Below are 17226 nucleotides of genomic sequence, written 5' to 3'. Positions count from 1 at the left end.
CAAAGTAAATTAAATAAAAAAGCATTTCTTAATATGAAAGTATTCCAGCAGCAATGAATCAATTCGAGTTCATCTGTTTACTGTACCTTTAATAAACATCAAACTGCAGATAATCAGCATGTTTGGAAACTCAATGAATCACACCCTTGATATTTTCAGACTGGTATAAAGTAAAACTCCTTTATCAACCGGCTTCAGTAATGTTTGCGATATTTCAGTGAATTCGCTCAAATATTGTAAGACCAAACCGTAACCAAATTAAACATTCTTCATTAAATATTTGTGTAAATCGGATGGTTAAAACTTTTTAAAAAAAGTGTAAAAGAAATCGTCATGAATAGCGTATTTATACTCATAAATTCGTTGGTAATTTCAACATGTGTGTGTTCCTTTTCCGACTTAACACGCGAAAATGACGCAAGCGGGGCGGTAGTGGTTGATAGCGTTATTTCTAAGTTACGCCGCAGTTGTTTATTCGACGACCACCTGTTGTATCTACGGCGTAAGGCTTACGTTGACACGCATGACGGTACTAATCCGTATACGTTTGTTATGGGATTTCAAGGAGGGATATGGAAGGTAATTCATCTCTTTACTATATTCATTAAACCATTCCTCCAAACAGATTTGCTGTCTTGTTTAATCACGATAAGTGTTTCTCTTGAAAGGCACCATTTAGTTTCCAATTAATTCCAACGTATCTATGCAATCATGAGTTGATATCTGAATGCAAATAATTGCACCAAATTCCGAAATTTTGAAGTAACCGAACTCACATCATACAACATAGTTGCTCCTGTTGGCCGGGTAACAAAATTGTTTACTGCAAAGAAATGAAAATTTGATTTTTAACAATGTACCACGTGCTAAATTACGACATAAATGCTTTCCATTTTGCTTCGAATGATGAATTAGATTTCAAGATTTCAAGATTTATTTAGATCATGGGTTATTACAACCATGTGATCAGAACAATAACGCTTTAACAAACAATTAATTAAACATATATATATATATATATATATATATATATATATATATATATATATATATATATATATATATATATATATATTATATATATATATATATATATATATATATAAACAAAGTGGACATATATTACATACAGTTTCCTATAATAGGAAATACTAAGACATATAAGTCCTATTGTTTTTAAAGGAGAATGACTATTTGACATTAGATAAAAGGGATTTACAAAATATAGCCAGTTTAATAAGTTCTTCTTTTTTGTTTTTACTGTTCATTAATTGATCTAACTTAATACAATTAGAGTTACGACAAAAGTACAATTTAATATTTTTCTTTCTATCGTCTGAAAAATGTTGACATTCAAACAAGTAATGAAATTCATCACCTAAACTATTACTACTACACAATTGACATGTTCTACGAAATCTCTCAACATTTTGACCACGCCCTACTTCAATAGGAAATTTGTGATTCATAATTCTAATTTTAAGCAAATACAATGAGAGATTCTTCGGTAAAATATCAATATAAACAAAGACAACTTTTCTTTTTCTTCACCATTTTAAATGAAACAAAGGGCAGTCTATGCCGCTTAAAGATTATCGCCTTCGTTTTATTATCGGAGTTTGATTAGGTGATTTTTTTCCACAAACACTTCGACAAACTTGTTTCCAATATAATGTTTTGAAAATGCTCCATCAGGCGGTGATTTTGTGAAAAGGTTCGTCGAAGAATTTTAAGAAACTAAACACTGACTCAATCAAACACTTAAACTAGTAAAATACCGAATGCTGGGCTATGTAAGCGGCGTAGACTGCACCATGTTTCATTTATTAAATATGGTGAAAACATTGTACAGTTATCTTTGTTTAAAGTCTTCATTTGATGCAATATATTGACTTCCGACATAGTATTTATGACGTAATTTATCACGTGGTAGACACACACACACTGACATACATTGGGTCAAACACATTTTTCAGATTGATGTCTCAGATTTCAATGCAACGAAGACAGAACGACGTCTGCAGACATTGCGAGATCAAATTTCGCAAAATTTTGCTATCAGATGGGATAAGGTAGCATATGATGATCTTAGAAAACCCCTGTATTCTGCCATCGCCTCTGAGCTGTCCGCCATTTTGAAATCTGGTAGTCAAGGTATTCCGATCACAACCGAGGCTCAAGCCTCGTTCTGGGCAAATGGTACCCAGCTTAAGGAGAAATTTATAAACGAAACAGCGGAACTGGAGAAAGGTAATTGTTTGTCACATGCACATTTTTTTTATTAAGTGAACAAAAACAAAAGCGTCATTTAATCATTTATTGGGATCTAGGTTGGCTTACCTGTTTGTAAACTTCGTGTATATTAACCCTCGAGTATTGATTTGCATATACTACAGATGTTAGACATTGCAAGGTTGAAAAAAAAACATCAGGCTGATGTTAAACACATATTTCTTTGGTTTAAACAATACCTAATGTAATATAGTATATACAGTCGAACCTCATTGGCTCTAAATAGCTATGACTTCGATCCTCAAAAAATTGAGCCAAGTCGGAATGCTTGCCTTCAGTATGAAGAAATGGGTCCTTTACATCCAGTTCGAGCCAACGAGGAATTCGAGCCAAGCGAGTTCGACCCAACGGGGTTCGACTGTATACAACATACATATACATGTAAAGGATAGAACAGAAAGCGAAAGGCTTATTTGGAACCCCTTAACATTGGAACCCACATCCCTTTTCTTTAAAGATGCACTATTATTCCCAAATAAGATTTAACACATTTAATACCATTGTTTTGATATGCCAAAAAAGATGAACAAATGAATGATACCGAGTTAAATTTGGAAGAAGCGTGCAGGAAACACGGTATTGCTACCTTATGAGACGATAGTTGATCGCAGTAATATTTTAGGACTCACCAATCATTTAATACCTTAAAACGTTTTCAGCTGATAATTACACATTTATACTATTGTTTTCAGTAATTTATATTTTCCAAAAATGCATTATTTAGTAAGTTCTTGAAGGTTTATCACCCAAAATTGATGTTTGTTATACATATGTGTATGTATTGATTTCGAATAAGAGTGTCACTTTAACAATGACAAACGAAGAACATACCGTATAGTTTACAAATTTGAGTTAGGATAACTGATCATAAATGACCCTCTTTTTTCCAAATATATATTTCTAGGCATAGAGTTCGCCCACAACGTTGACATAGTGTTTGTTCTGGACAGCTCTGCCAGTATGTCTCCCATGGATCTGGAGAGGTCCAAGCAGTTTGTGTCCACGATTGTACAGGGACTCGACACGGACAGTGGAAAAGTAAGAACACCAATGGTCATTACAGTGTGGACAACCAGATTAAACTATTGCCTTTATAGTTTGATATAATTATATATGTTTTTTTTTTAATCATTCGGAACTCCTCGGCCATTTTGAACTAAAACAGCCTCGGCTGTTTATGGGCGATTTACATTGTCAACAATCTTTACATTTAACTACATTGCAAGTAGATCGCGTAGAAATTTCAATTTAACAGTTATTGACTTAATGACTTCATGAGGATTTTTTTTATTTTATTATTATTATTAATAATAATTTGGATTTCTTCAACAATATGTATGCATTTTACATATCATAGTATGTTATTACATAATACAAATCTTACAAGCATGATACACGAAAGCAGTTAAATAGTACCAGTAATAATTGAAATACTACGAATGCACATATAAACCAAAAACAACTGAAAAAACGGAAGAAGAAGAAGAAGAAAAAGCCCCATAGAACATGCATGTAAAAACTATATAATTTGTTCATATGACACATTGTTTTATTCTTTTGTACGAAACCTTGAAATCTGAAAAGTGTAGTTACAAGAACCAATTTCTTACAAATGTCCTATCATTTTTAAATTTATCTGAAATATTTGTATTTTCATAAATGTTCCATGCTAACTGAAGGCTATTTCTGAAACCAATTACTGTTGGAACACACTTTTTTTCTTTTACACAGAAAAATAAATTTCTTATATTCTAATAAAAGTATATCAAATTTAAAGTTATTATTTCCAGAACCTAACAATACAAACATACTGTTGATGACAATACTTGAGTCATTTGTATTCAACTTCTGTATCATATCCTGCAATACCGGCTGTATTCAGAGGCGGATCCAGGAATGAACGTTAGAGGGGGCGTAACTTAGGGGCGCAACCTTTTGACATGCACCCCTCCCTCTGAACCGAAAGTGTATGGCATAAACTGTTTGCATATGGATTGGGGGTTAAGCAATCAAGAAAAAATAACAATTTGTAGTTGGAAATGATGCATTATAGGCGTATTTTATTATTTTTTATCTCCTAAAATGACATAAAAAGTAAACTTTGACGATTTTAGAGGGGGCGCGCGCCGGAAGCGCCCCCCTCTAAATCCGCTAGTGGTATTTTATTGCAATCCCAAAAGAGATGTAAAAGCGTTATTTCATGGCATTCACAAAAGGAGCCAATATAATTTTAAATCAGCTTCATTTTATATAATAATGAATTTGTTTGTAATATTCTATGAAGGACTCTTAATTGTAACCATTGAATATAAGAATCCTTTGTACACTTAAGTACTTCTATTGATGTACCAAGCAAGGCCTCTTTGACGATAGTGCCAACTTAAAAGCCACGCAAACTCCTAAACATATTTTGAACTAGTTCTTCCATTTACAGGTGCAAGTTGCGGTAGTGGTCTTCAGCACAGTGGCGTACCCGAAACTCGCCCTGAACAACTTCTACCAAAAGCACGCCCTCCTAAACGTTATCGCCAACATCACTTACACACCTGGTGGCACCAGCACCGCCGCCGCTCTCACACACGTCATTGACAACGTGTTTCAGGTGAACGTATAGTCATATTCTTGCGATTGGACCCAAGGCCATGCCATTTACGTACATCAGTAATGTTGCAGGAAGTCTGCGAGCACACCTATATGCGGACTCTTTGAAGAAAATAGACATGTATTCCAATACAAAATCACTCCGCCATCTTAAGTCCTTCATTACATCCTTTAGGTAGAATTGAACAAAGAAGTCGACGGAGATAATTATGTACCTGTATATGTTAATAGTGGGTTATTTTTTGCTCGCTTGGTTTTCGAAGAAAAAAAGTCAAGTTGCTGTTGTAACCTTGGTGTCAGTCAAAACTGTGCAAGATATTCAATATACAATGTAACTTGGAACGCACGTTGCTAGACACACTACGCTACTATATTTATTTCAAGGCCCATAACTCTTGCTTTCATATATGTCGACTGATGCCCCTTTTTCGACTTTAAAATGAATGTATATTCTGAGATGAGCCGTCAGGTGAAAAAGTTTGTAAATACTAATTATAATGGACCGAGTTCCAAGAGTGGTTTCCCGCACAGGGTCAGGGTGCATTGTTATACCACACCCCTATGGACCACGCCCCCCCCCTCCCCCTGTACAAAAATTTTAGATTAAAAGTTTATGAGAAACTTTTATTTTACCTAAGAACCCAGATCAGAGATGTTTAACCTCATATACACAATTTAATTGTTCTAGTGCATTTTACAATACTCTCGAAGTATCTCTCAAATTCTATAAAATCGTGTTAATTCTAAAACTTCTATACATGTATAAAAAAGGCTAAACTCTAAAAATCTTTACAAATACATGCTAAAAGTATAATAGGTTATAATTAATCTAGGTCATCATACAGATGAATCTAGATTATGAAGCAAAAATCACACACAATAGTTTGAGGGATTGAACACAGAAAAATGATGTCCTAAATCTTAAGTACCAATATTTATTACATATTTCATTCCAATGTATTTATACTACAGCCCGCCAATGGTTTAAGGCCTAATTCTGCAAAGATTGTGGTGTTGGTGACGGACGGACGGTCGGACGACAGCCCCGCGACGGTGGAGGCAGCGGGCCGTCTCCGCTACTCCGGCGCCACCATCACAGCTGTCGGCGTCGGCGAATTTCTGGATAAGGTAACCTGTTTTATGCCCAGTATAATTGTTAAAAATAATAATTAATTGGCTCTTATTGTTTGACATACTAGTTTTCAGGAAATAAAAACAGCAACACGTTAAGGCGAATGCGAACTAACTGCCCTGTTTTCATTCCCATCCGCCCCCTCTTTTTTCGCCGCCCCTTAAATTTTATTGACTAAAAAACGTCGAAAAAGGGTCCGGGTTTTGCGTATAAGTCCGGTACTATCCGGACACAGCATTTATTCATACCTACCGTGTTGATGTCTAACATCCTCATGTAAAAAAGGGAGAAATGTTACGATCATATTCGTGGTTCGTCTAGAAACATATGTTTATGGTCCCTTATTCAATGAGAAATAACATGAACATATATCCAACGGTGAAACAGTCACCTAAGAAAAATAAAAATAATAAAATGTCACTCCCCATCCCCTCCCACGCCCCCACGTAGAAAAAATGAAGGAAAATCAAGCAATTAATTTATATTGGCCCAATTGACGTATATCCGTAGAACAATGAAATCTATAACTTCTACAAAACTATTTTCCAGCAAGAGTTAAGGCTAGTGTGTATACATCCCGTATGTAAGAGGCTATACGACCCTACCCTGCGGATACCAGCAGGACAGCTGTATATTATGTATTGTTATTTTTGTTTTGCATTGTTTGTTTAAGACAGGAGGAGGGGATGGGGAGTGACATTTTTTTTTTTATAAAATTTATAAAAGTTTATAAAAGTCGAGGCAGACCGTTTTAAATTCTAAAAGAACAAAGTCGAACCCAATTAAATCGACCTGTATCTATACACAGTATGTTAGCGACCTGTACGGGGTCGCCTTCCAAAATTAAAGCTGTGAAAGTTTACGGTTAATTGACGCCAGCTCTCTCTCTCAATATTTTTCCAGCAAGAGTTGCGTCTAGTTGTCAGCGAACCACAGTGTGTCTACACCCAGTATGTAAGCAACTTTGACACGCTGCCAGGAGTCGCCCACCAGACTGTCCTCATGGCTAGTCAAGGTGTGTAGAACGAGGATTTGGAAGCAACATTAAAGGGGCACAATAAACACTGATGCATTTTTTTTTTTTTAATTTTAATGCATTATCATCATGATTTAACTCCATTGATTTTAATGATAAAATCAAAAATGACACATAATTGAGGTACAGATAAAAGAATATTACCGAAATTTTGGCGCTATTTTAGACGGAGAATTTCTGGCTTAGTAGCTATTAACGAACATTTATAAAGGTTATTTTTATCATAACCTTAGTCATATGTTTTTTTAGATTAAAACCATTGAGTGCAAATGGTTTAAATATAAAAATGCATCAAAATAATAAAAAAATGCATCAACCTTTATAACCCATATCTAACCTTACATTCACGTCAAGCGAACATCTCAACATCTTCAACATATATGTTCCAAATATGCCAAATTATTTATACTTCAAAAGCACAGAGGATCAAGTGTGAAGGTTGCTGTTGAGCTTTAAAATTATGTTGTTTGGTTTTGACATTGATCTGTGGTTGTATTCAATATTCAACTTTAGTCAATCTTATGGTCATACATCATTGACGTTCATGCATTCACTGTATAAATATCACGCAATCCGATTAGCTACATCGTTCTTAGATCTAAGGCCAATTTTGAATACCATCCATGCAGCATTAAAAAGTCCAATCATTTTGCGGTTCAAAGAATAATACTATCATCACATATTTAGCTTTTGTTCATATCTGCCATAGTCCTTTTTATAGATAATAAGCATAGATCACGTTTCTGGTTCGTTACGACTACATGGCTTTAATACCCCAAATTCATTTGCCATTGCAATGTTACTAAATAAAGAAAAAAAACTGCAGTTACTCAATTAAGTGTATCCTCCTCAGAGCCTGTCAGACTGACGCCTACATCGTACATGTTCCAGTGTGGCTCCGACATAAACCTGGAGGTGCTGCCACAAACAAGTGGTGTCACTGTGGAGGTAAGGAGTAAAATTACATAAGACACACCCATAACATTCCTCCCTCTCGTCACCACTGCATGCCCGGCTGACCGCCGGCGCTTCTGTCAGTCATGATGGTTATTATAAACTCCCCCGCAACAGAACCGCATCAGGTGCGACTGGCGCTTTAAACTTCCCAAAGTGTTACATATGATCGGATGAGCTAGCGTATTCTTGAAAGGACCATTTTTTATTATCAATATACATAATGCACCAATCAGTTGTGACCACGCCCATCCCCGTCCCCCGGGTCCGGGGAATATCGGGGACTTTGACTTTGGGTAAAATCTCCGTTCTGCGGGGACAAACTGCTGGAAAAATCCCCGCCAAATTCCCCCCGAACCCTGGGATACCTAGGCAAAGCCCATTCCGCGCTATTTTCGATGCGAAAACAAAACCACCGCATTCACTCAAAACTGCTAGGCCACCTGAGTTGCCTGAAAGGTAAAAAAAAACACGGCCCATTTCCCACGCTATCCCCGGTATACCCCCGATCCTGGGGCCGTGGTACCTATTGACTGGTGCATAAGCGGAAAGATTTAATAGGCAACACTTGTATTATAATTCTCTATGGACTATACAAATTATACGCGAGTACAACGTGTTACATGAACATTGATAATGATTAGTTTAGCCTGTGGCTAATCGTTAAGTCAGATACTGATACCTACAATCGTAACAAAAAAAACGTGAAAATGATAGCCACGCTATAATGCACCAGTCAATTGTAACCACGCCCCCCCCCCCCCGATCTGGGGAATAGTTGGGACTTTGACTTTCGGTCCAGCAAATCCCCGGCAAAATCCCCGGCCTGCTTGGACAAACTTCTGGTAAAGTCCCTGCCCTCGCACCCCAGGGGCATCCTAGGTTAGGCACATTCTCCGCTTTTTTCGGCGCGAAAACAAAACCACCGCGTGGGGGGGGGCGTGATCTAAATTGACTGGTGCATAACTCAATGTGCTTATACGTCATGTTCGTTGTTCTACGAACGGTGTACAAAAGTGTTTTATAGCCTAGTGTCTTAAGTGATACAGTTATGGTTGTTTAAACATATATACAGTATTGTTCAATATATATGCAACAAATTCCTAAAATTTAGATAAAGACGTTTTCCGGCGCCCTGGCCGTGTACGGCTCACCCACTAATTCCTACATCCCGAGCGAAGCGCTATACGAATTCAACGAAACGGCCTTGACCTCGTCGCCCCTGGTGATACACGTGCGTGATACGTCACGTTTACTTCTAGCCATCCGGAACGTGACGTCATCAAGCTGCACTACTTATTTCGCGGTGGAAGTCAAGGTCGGAAATCACCTGCGAATAAGTAAGTTCGAACGATGAAAGAAAAGGTCTGTTTTTCCCTTAGACCCAACGACGGCCCATGGCTTTTTCACCCATTTCACATGAAAACGAAATATCGAGGTTTTTGCTGTTTTGCTTGTAAAGGGAAGAACTCCTGCTATTGACTTGAGTGGATTTAAAAATTAAAAGCAGATTTATTGCAACAACAAAAACGCCTCTTAATCATCGAGTTCACATGGGAATGATATTTCAGCTACTTATTGTAATGCATGTATACGCAAAATGTGCATGTCAGTTTGTATTTAAGGTGTTTTAGGATGGCTTTTTCGTAATTTTTGAACCTCTTCATCGTTTTTTCGCGTTTTCAGTTTTGAGTCTGCGCATTTCATTTTGTTAGAATTTAGGAATGAGCTAGCAAGTTTTATTTTTCTGGGAGCTTACAATGGTAGGCTTTCACCTTTATTTCAGTGTTAAAAATATAATATTTTGTTAATGGTATAAGTAAAAATTTGAAATTGTTAAGGGCAATGTGGTTCCCTTTTAGGATTTCTCGACATGATCACCTTGAAATGTATATTTTATACTATTTTAGCAAGTAAAACGCTTAGAACCTTATTGAAATGTCATGTCATTACTTTTTTAACAATATCAAACTTGGACTGAAGGGCAATATTTTAGTGCCCAAGCTATGTGACGGACACCTGTGATTTTTGTACTTATCAGTATTTAGTACTATTTACCGATCATGGGCTGAAAACGACTCGTGAATCAATAATTTCCTTATACTCCTATAGTTAGGATTTATTTTACATTAATATGATAACTATAAAACGCCACTCGCGAAGGTTTAAAATATGCTTACATTTTTCCTCCGTGTTACAGACGACCGGATGTTGTGTGTGGCGGGTGGGCTGATGTCGGACTGTGGTTTCGATGACTTTACAAGCAGTCCCTTCATCATCACCGACACGCCATGTAAGTGTATTTATACAACTATACGTTAAAGGCGCACGCTCACAGATTGAACGTTTTGACAACTTTTTTTTATTTATTTGTTGTCTTGGAACGAGCATTTTTTTTTTGTGAAAATCCATAGAAACCAGTTATATAAGACTACTGACAAAAATAGATAGCAGATTTTGATATATAAGTTCAAAAATTGATTTTTTATGCAATTTTCTCAAACCGTAAGTAACGATTTAAGCCATAAAACACTGATTTTCGAACGGAAATATGAAAATCTGCGGCCTTTTTTTTGTCAGCAATCTTTTATCATTGGTTTGCAGAAATTTACGCAAAAAATGCTCTTTTCAAGACAAAAATAAAAAAAAGTTGTAAAAATGGTATATGTGACTGAGAGTGCAGCTTTTAATTAAAGGAGCACAATAAAGGTTGATGCAAAATTATTTTGATTTTATGTTAATGCATTATCGTAAGTAACTCATATGACCTTAAGGATTAAAAATGCATATTATTTAGGTACAGATAGAAAATGATATTTTGGCGCTTTTTGAACTTTGGAATTTGTGGCCATGTAGTTAAAGCTTCACTCTCACAGATTTATCGCTTTGACAACTTATTTTGTCTTGGAATTACCCAATTTTTGCGTAAATATCTGCGAACCGTTTCCAGACCAAAAAAAGATTATCGAAAAGTTAAATCTGTGAGAGTGCAGCTTTAAATGAATAAATGGGTATGGCTTGTCGTTCAAGGGCGCGGACCGGTACCGCGCCGCCTATAACTCACAGCCAAACTGTGTTCGTATATACCTTTAAATGAAAAGTGCCGCTCTATTGCTCCACCAGCTCCCAGTATAGCGGCCTTGCTGCCATGCCAGGGCGCGGATATGTACCGCGCAGCCTACCCCGGACAGCCAACTCGCTTCCTGTTCTGTTCTTCGGGTAAGCTGATCGTGGTTTCCTGCGAACAAGGACAGCATTTCGACGCCAGCTCCTACAGCTCGTAAGACAACCACGTATAAACCATACCATACTAATGATTAATGATTTGATAGAGCATCATTTTTAATACAAGCAAATAACGCCGATATAGAATATTTTCAAATTAAGTGTTTACTCTTTTTCACTGTCTTCTTAAAATTATTGATCAGGAAGTATTTAAATAACTAAATCATTTTTTATACGTGAATTAACATATTTATAATATACTCACTGCTTATTTTTGAACCTCTTCTGTTTTATTATTTCAAACAGATGTTCCAGCGAAACTAATACCACTACTTCCACCACCACAACCACCACTACCACCACCACCACAACCCCTACAACAACAACGACGACAACAACCCCAGCACCAACAACCACTACTCCCCCCTATGTACCAACAAGACGACCGACAACGACCGCGACACCAATGCCGCAGCCGACCAAACGGTGTCCGGAACACCAGCATTGGTCGCCTCTTGCTAACAGGTGCCTTAGCAGTTTCGTTCACGACCTTGATCGTAACGAAGATCTTGACATACCCAACCCATGCGTTGAGACAGGGCCCTACGCGGATCTTCAGTTCTATGAGTTCCCCGGAGACCATACTAGATATATCCATTGTGATCAGTACGGGGACGCCTACCTAAAATACTGCCCTAAGAATACGGTCTGGGTTCAGCATTCCAGGTCCTGTGCCGTCGGGTATATAGTCGGTTAATTGTTCCAGAATCTTTCGTTTAAAGGGACTAGACACAAGATGATTCAACTGCATGTAAAAAAATAAAATTGTCAAAAATTGACATCGTTGTGTTCAACGCAATGATATAATAAACATATGCATCTTTCACAGTTTGCGCATTTTTTTCCAGTTTAAAATATACTGGTGTTGTCTATCAAGTAAATCCCAGTAAGTTTAATAATAGCGTCGGTATATTTATCTGTACTCAGAAAACAGATATAAGTTCAACTCGGAAACCATTATGCGCTTTTTTAAACGCGGAAACTCAGATGAGACAGCAACTTGACTGTTAGCGTTTATTCTTTAAATCATGTAGACAAATGTTATCGACCACCTTCTAGCTTGCATTGACAAGTCTATGTTTATTTTGAGGAAATACTGCATTTATAGCCTTTTTGGGCTATCTGGTGTCTAGTCCCTTTAAGGTATTTGACATGCAAATACGCATTACATTGAACTATTTGCAACCATGGTTAATTTCGATGTCTAATAACCCCATGTTGTTTTGGTGTTATTTGAAGGGTATTTCTTACTGTTAACTTATATGTAAACTAATTGATTGCACAAACAGAGTTCAAGCTACATGTATTGCGGTTATTTTTGTTCTTTATTTCAGCTGAAATCGAAGGTGAAATGACCCATTCCAATCAATCATTCAAGATAAAAAAAGAGCGTTTGCAATATTGCCGTCGGTATAAATATAATAGAGGATAAGTGTTTGTTTCAGTGTAAGATCGTAATATATTTCCCTTTTGGAGTTCACGAGGTGAAATGTATTGCTATCTTACACTGAGACAAATATTATGTTTTTATTAATTGCGTAAAAATAGAGTTAAAAGTCATTCAACTTGCACTTTTTTTAGAAAAAGCGCACAGAGTTGTATGCGCATCTAACGTCAGTTAATTATTGACGTCGTCGAAATTGTATCCAAGCCCTGTGCGAGCTGACGTTTGATTTGGAACTAAAAATACCATTTTTTTTCACTGATAAATCTCTATAATCCACCGAAAAGCTTATACTAAAATATTTAAATATTCTTGCTTATATATTCGATATTACTGAAATACAAAACATATCTAACTTAACACATTTTCGAGAAAAGCTCGACATAACCAGGACATCGAGATAACAGAGTTCGACATAGCGAGTTTCGACTGTATTAAGATATGAGAGCGCATCATTAAATATTCACCTTAATTAGAAAACAACGTTATTGAGGTTATTGTATCATACACTATTAGCAGTTCATAAGATGACAATAAATGTTCATACCTTCGTCAACAGTTTTTGTTTGTGATTTTGTCTACGTACGAATATAACATCTAGATTGATGTTGGTACAATTGGACCATCTCGGCCACTATACAACAGATATGGCCTTGGAAATAAGACGGGTCATTAAATTGGTCAATCATGGCTACGCCTATATTTTAAGCATGTTGTTTGTGTTTTCAACCCTCAAAGGACAAATTTAATGTTTCGGGAACTGAGAGAAGTAGTGACATTACACCGATCCCCATTTTTAAGTTTCCCCAAAGCGTAATTAAACGCCATTCACCACCTTTGCGTTTATTTTATGTTACCAATGATTTATCTTACATGTTTAGAAAAAATGTCTTCAAAAATATTTAACATGTCAACATGATTTCAAATGAAAGTTGCAAAAATAATAAATTATAATTTACCCTATCCTCCGATTTAGGGCCAAACCCGCATACCAGTATTCATATATTTTAAATTTTGAACTGAGGTCGAACTCAAGTACTTATTTACTTATTTAAGACCAAAGTGAATTCCCAACTGCTTTTATTGACAGTTGTTTTTAGACGGTGCCTTAATATTCGTGTTTACCACATTTTAGCCTAAAATGTTATAATTATGGGAACTACTTTTATGCGCAGTCACCCATATCCGCTAATGAATTAATCTGACATTGTTCAGTTTATTTCGTCCAGTTCAGACGTCCAGTATTTGACTTAAAAATGAGATCTGAATTACTTTGTTTATACATTTTGCGACAAGTATGAGGTTGAATTTTCAAAAAATGGTTTAAACGACCCGATGACCTCTGTCTCACTGACTGCTCCAATGTGGAACCCCAATATTATTAATAATCATATTTTGGTACATATCGTCACCCTAGTGCAACAACTCAACAACTGGGTATAGAACTAGGAGCAAATATTGAGTTCTTGCACCAAGGTGACGATATGTTGTCGTCGGAGTTTGTTGCTTTGTGACGTTGTGTGTCTCCCTTTCACGTTAGGATTTGTTTACACCTTAACTTCTCCCTCAACATGGCCTTCGTTAAATGATAGTCTCAATCATTCAGCCGCTTTGATCCAAGTTAATAACGTCAATACATTTACATTGAGCGGTTGAAGGAACCGGATCAGACAAGAGCGTCTGGATGATAGAGATTAGTGACGTGCCGTGTCCCTGCAGCTTTCATTGTATTAGTATAACAGAAAGCTTATCGACCCTTTTGACGATCAGGGGCGGTACCCAGGAATCGACGTTAGGGGTGGGGGGTAACTGAGGGGTATAACCTTTGGACTTGAGTCCCTCTCTCAAAACCAACATTTATTTGGTTGAAAGTGCTTGAAGGGGGTTGGGTATACTCTCCCAAGAAAAATTTAATATTTCTAATCCAAAATGGTGAATTTTGAGCGTATTAAAATAATAAGTAAACTTGTACGGATCCAGCCCCCCCCCCCCCTCGGATCCGCTAGTGACAATAAATGTGATAAAACGATACAAGTTAATAACAAATGCATTAATCGTATTTTGAGAACAAACACCACATATAATAATATCACTGTGAGGAGATCGTGGTTACAAATCTTATATACATATAAAGTTTTATCCGAGGGATGATAAAACTATTAAATATGAAAAAAAGTTTTTCTTAGTTAAAAACCTTTATAAAAATGCATCGCTAATGATATACAAGTAGTTCTGTTTGTACTTGCAATGATTCTACAAACTTTGGAACATTTGGTCTATCAAAAAACAAACATATGTAAGTTAGAATAGCTTGCATGTATACAAGTCGATTCCAACCTAACCAACACCATGACATAACAGGACATCTACTAATTAATTACCAGCAAGTTAACGCTCCGTCTATGTCATATCCTCCTGGGACGACATATGGTCGGGAACGTATCAAAACAAGTGTTTTACGGAATATTGAAAACGGTTCTCCCGATGGTAATTAGGATGGGTATTACTGCGTGCTGTACTATCAAACTCAATGTCCTGGGGTCATTAATTGAAATTTGCGAGTTACGGATTATCGACATTGGCTACATGGCAACGAACGTTAATTCTGTGCGGGATTAAGCAAATACCGGACCGTCATGAATGCTCCGACGTTTTTGGCGCTGTTTATCAACTACAGTACGGGTGAGTTGTATTTGATTTAAATAATATGTCCTTATAAGAACGGGTAGCTAACAAAATGTATATTAACATTACATGTATCTAAACTGTTATTCTATGAGTAATAAAAGCATCAACCAAGTTCCAGGCCTGGCGTAGTATTTTAGTGAAAACGTGTATAGAACATTTGTTGATACTAATTTCATTTGACTCGGTACACAGGTGTCTGCATCATTGTTTGTCACTAAAATGTTGAGTCAGACGCCTGTGGCTCGGTAGGAACGAACGCCGGTAGCTCAGGCGAATCAAGCTCGTGTCGGTTACCGCTGATAGAAACCGTTTAGTACTGGCGTCCATTTACAATCAGAACTCCTCAGGCCATTTTCCATCGAAAACGACTTCGTATGTATGTCGTATGTTTATGGACGATCTTCTTTACATTTAACTTCGCTGCAAGTAGATCGCGTAGTAATTTCAATTGTTCATTTAAACCTAAGGACTTTACTCTTAGAATTAATAAGTATTTATGCAATAATACACAACACTGGTAATCAATTTGAACTTTGTAATAAAATTTATACGTTAAAACACTACACTTAATTATTATCATTATTATTATTATTATTATTATTATTATTATTATTATTATTATTATTATCATTATTATTATTATTATTATTATTATTATTATTATTATTATTATTATTAATTATAATAATTTTGCGAACTACTTCTACTGATGAACCGGCATACATCCGAGGTTGTTTTCGATGAAAAAAGGCAATTGAGTGATCTTGAGGAAGTTCCCTGGTGGAGATCACAACTTACGTTACAGTACTTTTTACTTGTTTCAGACGAGTGTGAAACAAGATATTGAAAAAACATTATATTAATTAATCACTCACGTTGGTATGATGTTACGCTCGTGTGCGGTATTGTGTTTGGGGGGGGGGGGGAAGAACCGGAGTACCGGGGGAACACCGCTTGTCCGGCATGGTGACCACAAACCAAGCTCACATACGCCCAGGCCGGGCGGGAATCGAATCCGGGACGCCTTGGTGAAAACAAATGCTCGAACCACTGCGCTAACTAGACAACCACAACCTCTTCGATGAGAGGTGAAAACCTATTCCAACTGAAATATCACCCTCACTATCATTACTTGTACCTGTCTCAATGTGTGTATACTACGTGATAAATTACGTAATGAATGCAACGTCGGAAGGCAACATTTTGCTTCGAATACTGACTTAAAAAAGTTAACTTTTCTTTATCTTTACCATTTTAAATGAAACAAAGGGCAGTCTATGTTGCTGAAAAAACCCACCTTCGTTATATTACCGGAGTTTGATAAGGTGAGTAGTTTTCCCAAACGCATTGTCAAACCTGTTTCTAAAATAATGTTTTGCCAGTGCTCCAGTAGGCGGCAGTTTCGTAAAAATGTTTGTCTAAGTGTTTTAAGGAACTAAACTCTATCAAAATCTAGTAAAAGTCCGAGTGCGGACTATTTAAGTGACGTAGACAGCTCCATGTTTGATTTAATTTGGTGAATAAATAGTATCAAAGTTATTTTTGTTTAAAGTCTTCATTTGAAGTAAATATTGCCTTCCGACGTAGCATTTATGACGTAAATTATCACGTGGTTTACACACACTGTATCTGTCTTCAAAGCCAACAAACTGAGATAGTCATTCTCTTTTTATCGAATTGGATCCGATATGTTTTACGGATTACGAACACTGGATGGGATGAAAGGGACAATATGTACGTGTACGTGCAAAGAATGAAGGGAAAAAAGGGAATAGCAAACGCTAGTTGATTATT

The 17226-nt window shown here is 36.6% G+C and overlaps 1 protein-coding gene across 1 annotated transcript; it reads left to right on the top strand.

Moving 5' to 3' along the window:
- Positions 1-333: 333 nt before the first annotated feature.
- On the top strand, positions 334-11997 carry LOC128223355 (uncharacterized). The gene is made up of 11 exons (XM_052932634.1): positions 334-579; positions 1977-2250; positions 3197-3330; positions 4727-4894; positions 5866-6021; positions 6929-7040; positions 7915-8009; positions 9130-9355; positions 10216-10308; positions 11139-11295; positions 11682-11997. The coding sequence occupies exons 1-11, from the start codon at positions 334-336 to the stop codon at positions 11995-11997; spliced, it is 1977 nt and encodes a 658-aa protein (XP_052788594.1).
- Positions 11998-17226: the final 5229 nt, after the last annotated feature.

This window comes from Mya arenaria, chromosome 17 (assembly GCF_026914265.1).
Source record: "Mya arenaria isolate MELC-2E11 chromosome 17, ASM2691426v1".
Taxonomy (NCBI): Eukaryota; Metazoa; Mollusca; class Bivalvia; order Myida; family Myidae; genus Mya; species Mya arenaria.
This window is presented reverse-complemented; position numbering and strand designations above follow the sequence as displayed.

Coding starts and splice junctions, on each gene's coding strand:
- LOC128223355 (XM_052932634.1), top strand. CDS start 334: ATGAATAGCGTATTTATACTCATAAATTCGTTGGTAATTTCAACATGT. Junction 580..1,976: donor TTCAAGGAGGGATATGGAAG/GTAATTCATCTC, acceptor CACATTTTTCAG/ATTGATGTCTCAGATTTCAA. Junction 6,022..6,928: donor TCGGCGAATTTCTGGATAAG/GTAACCTGTTTT, acceptor ATATTTTTCCAG/CAAGAGTTGCGTCTAGTTGT.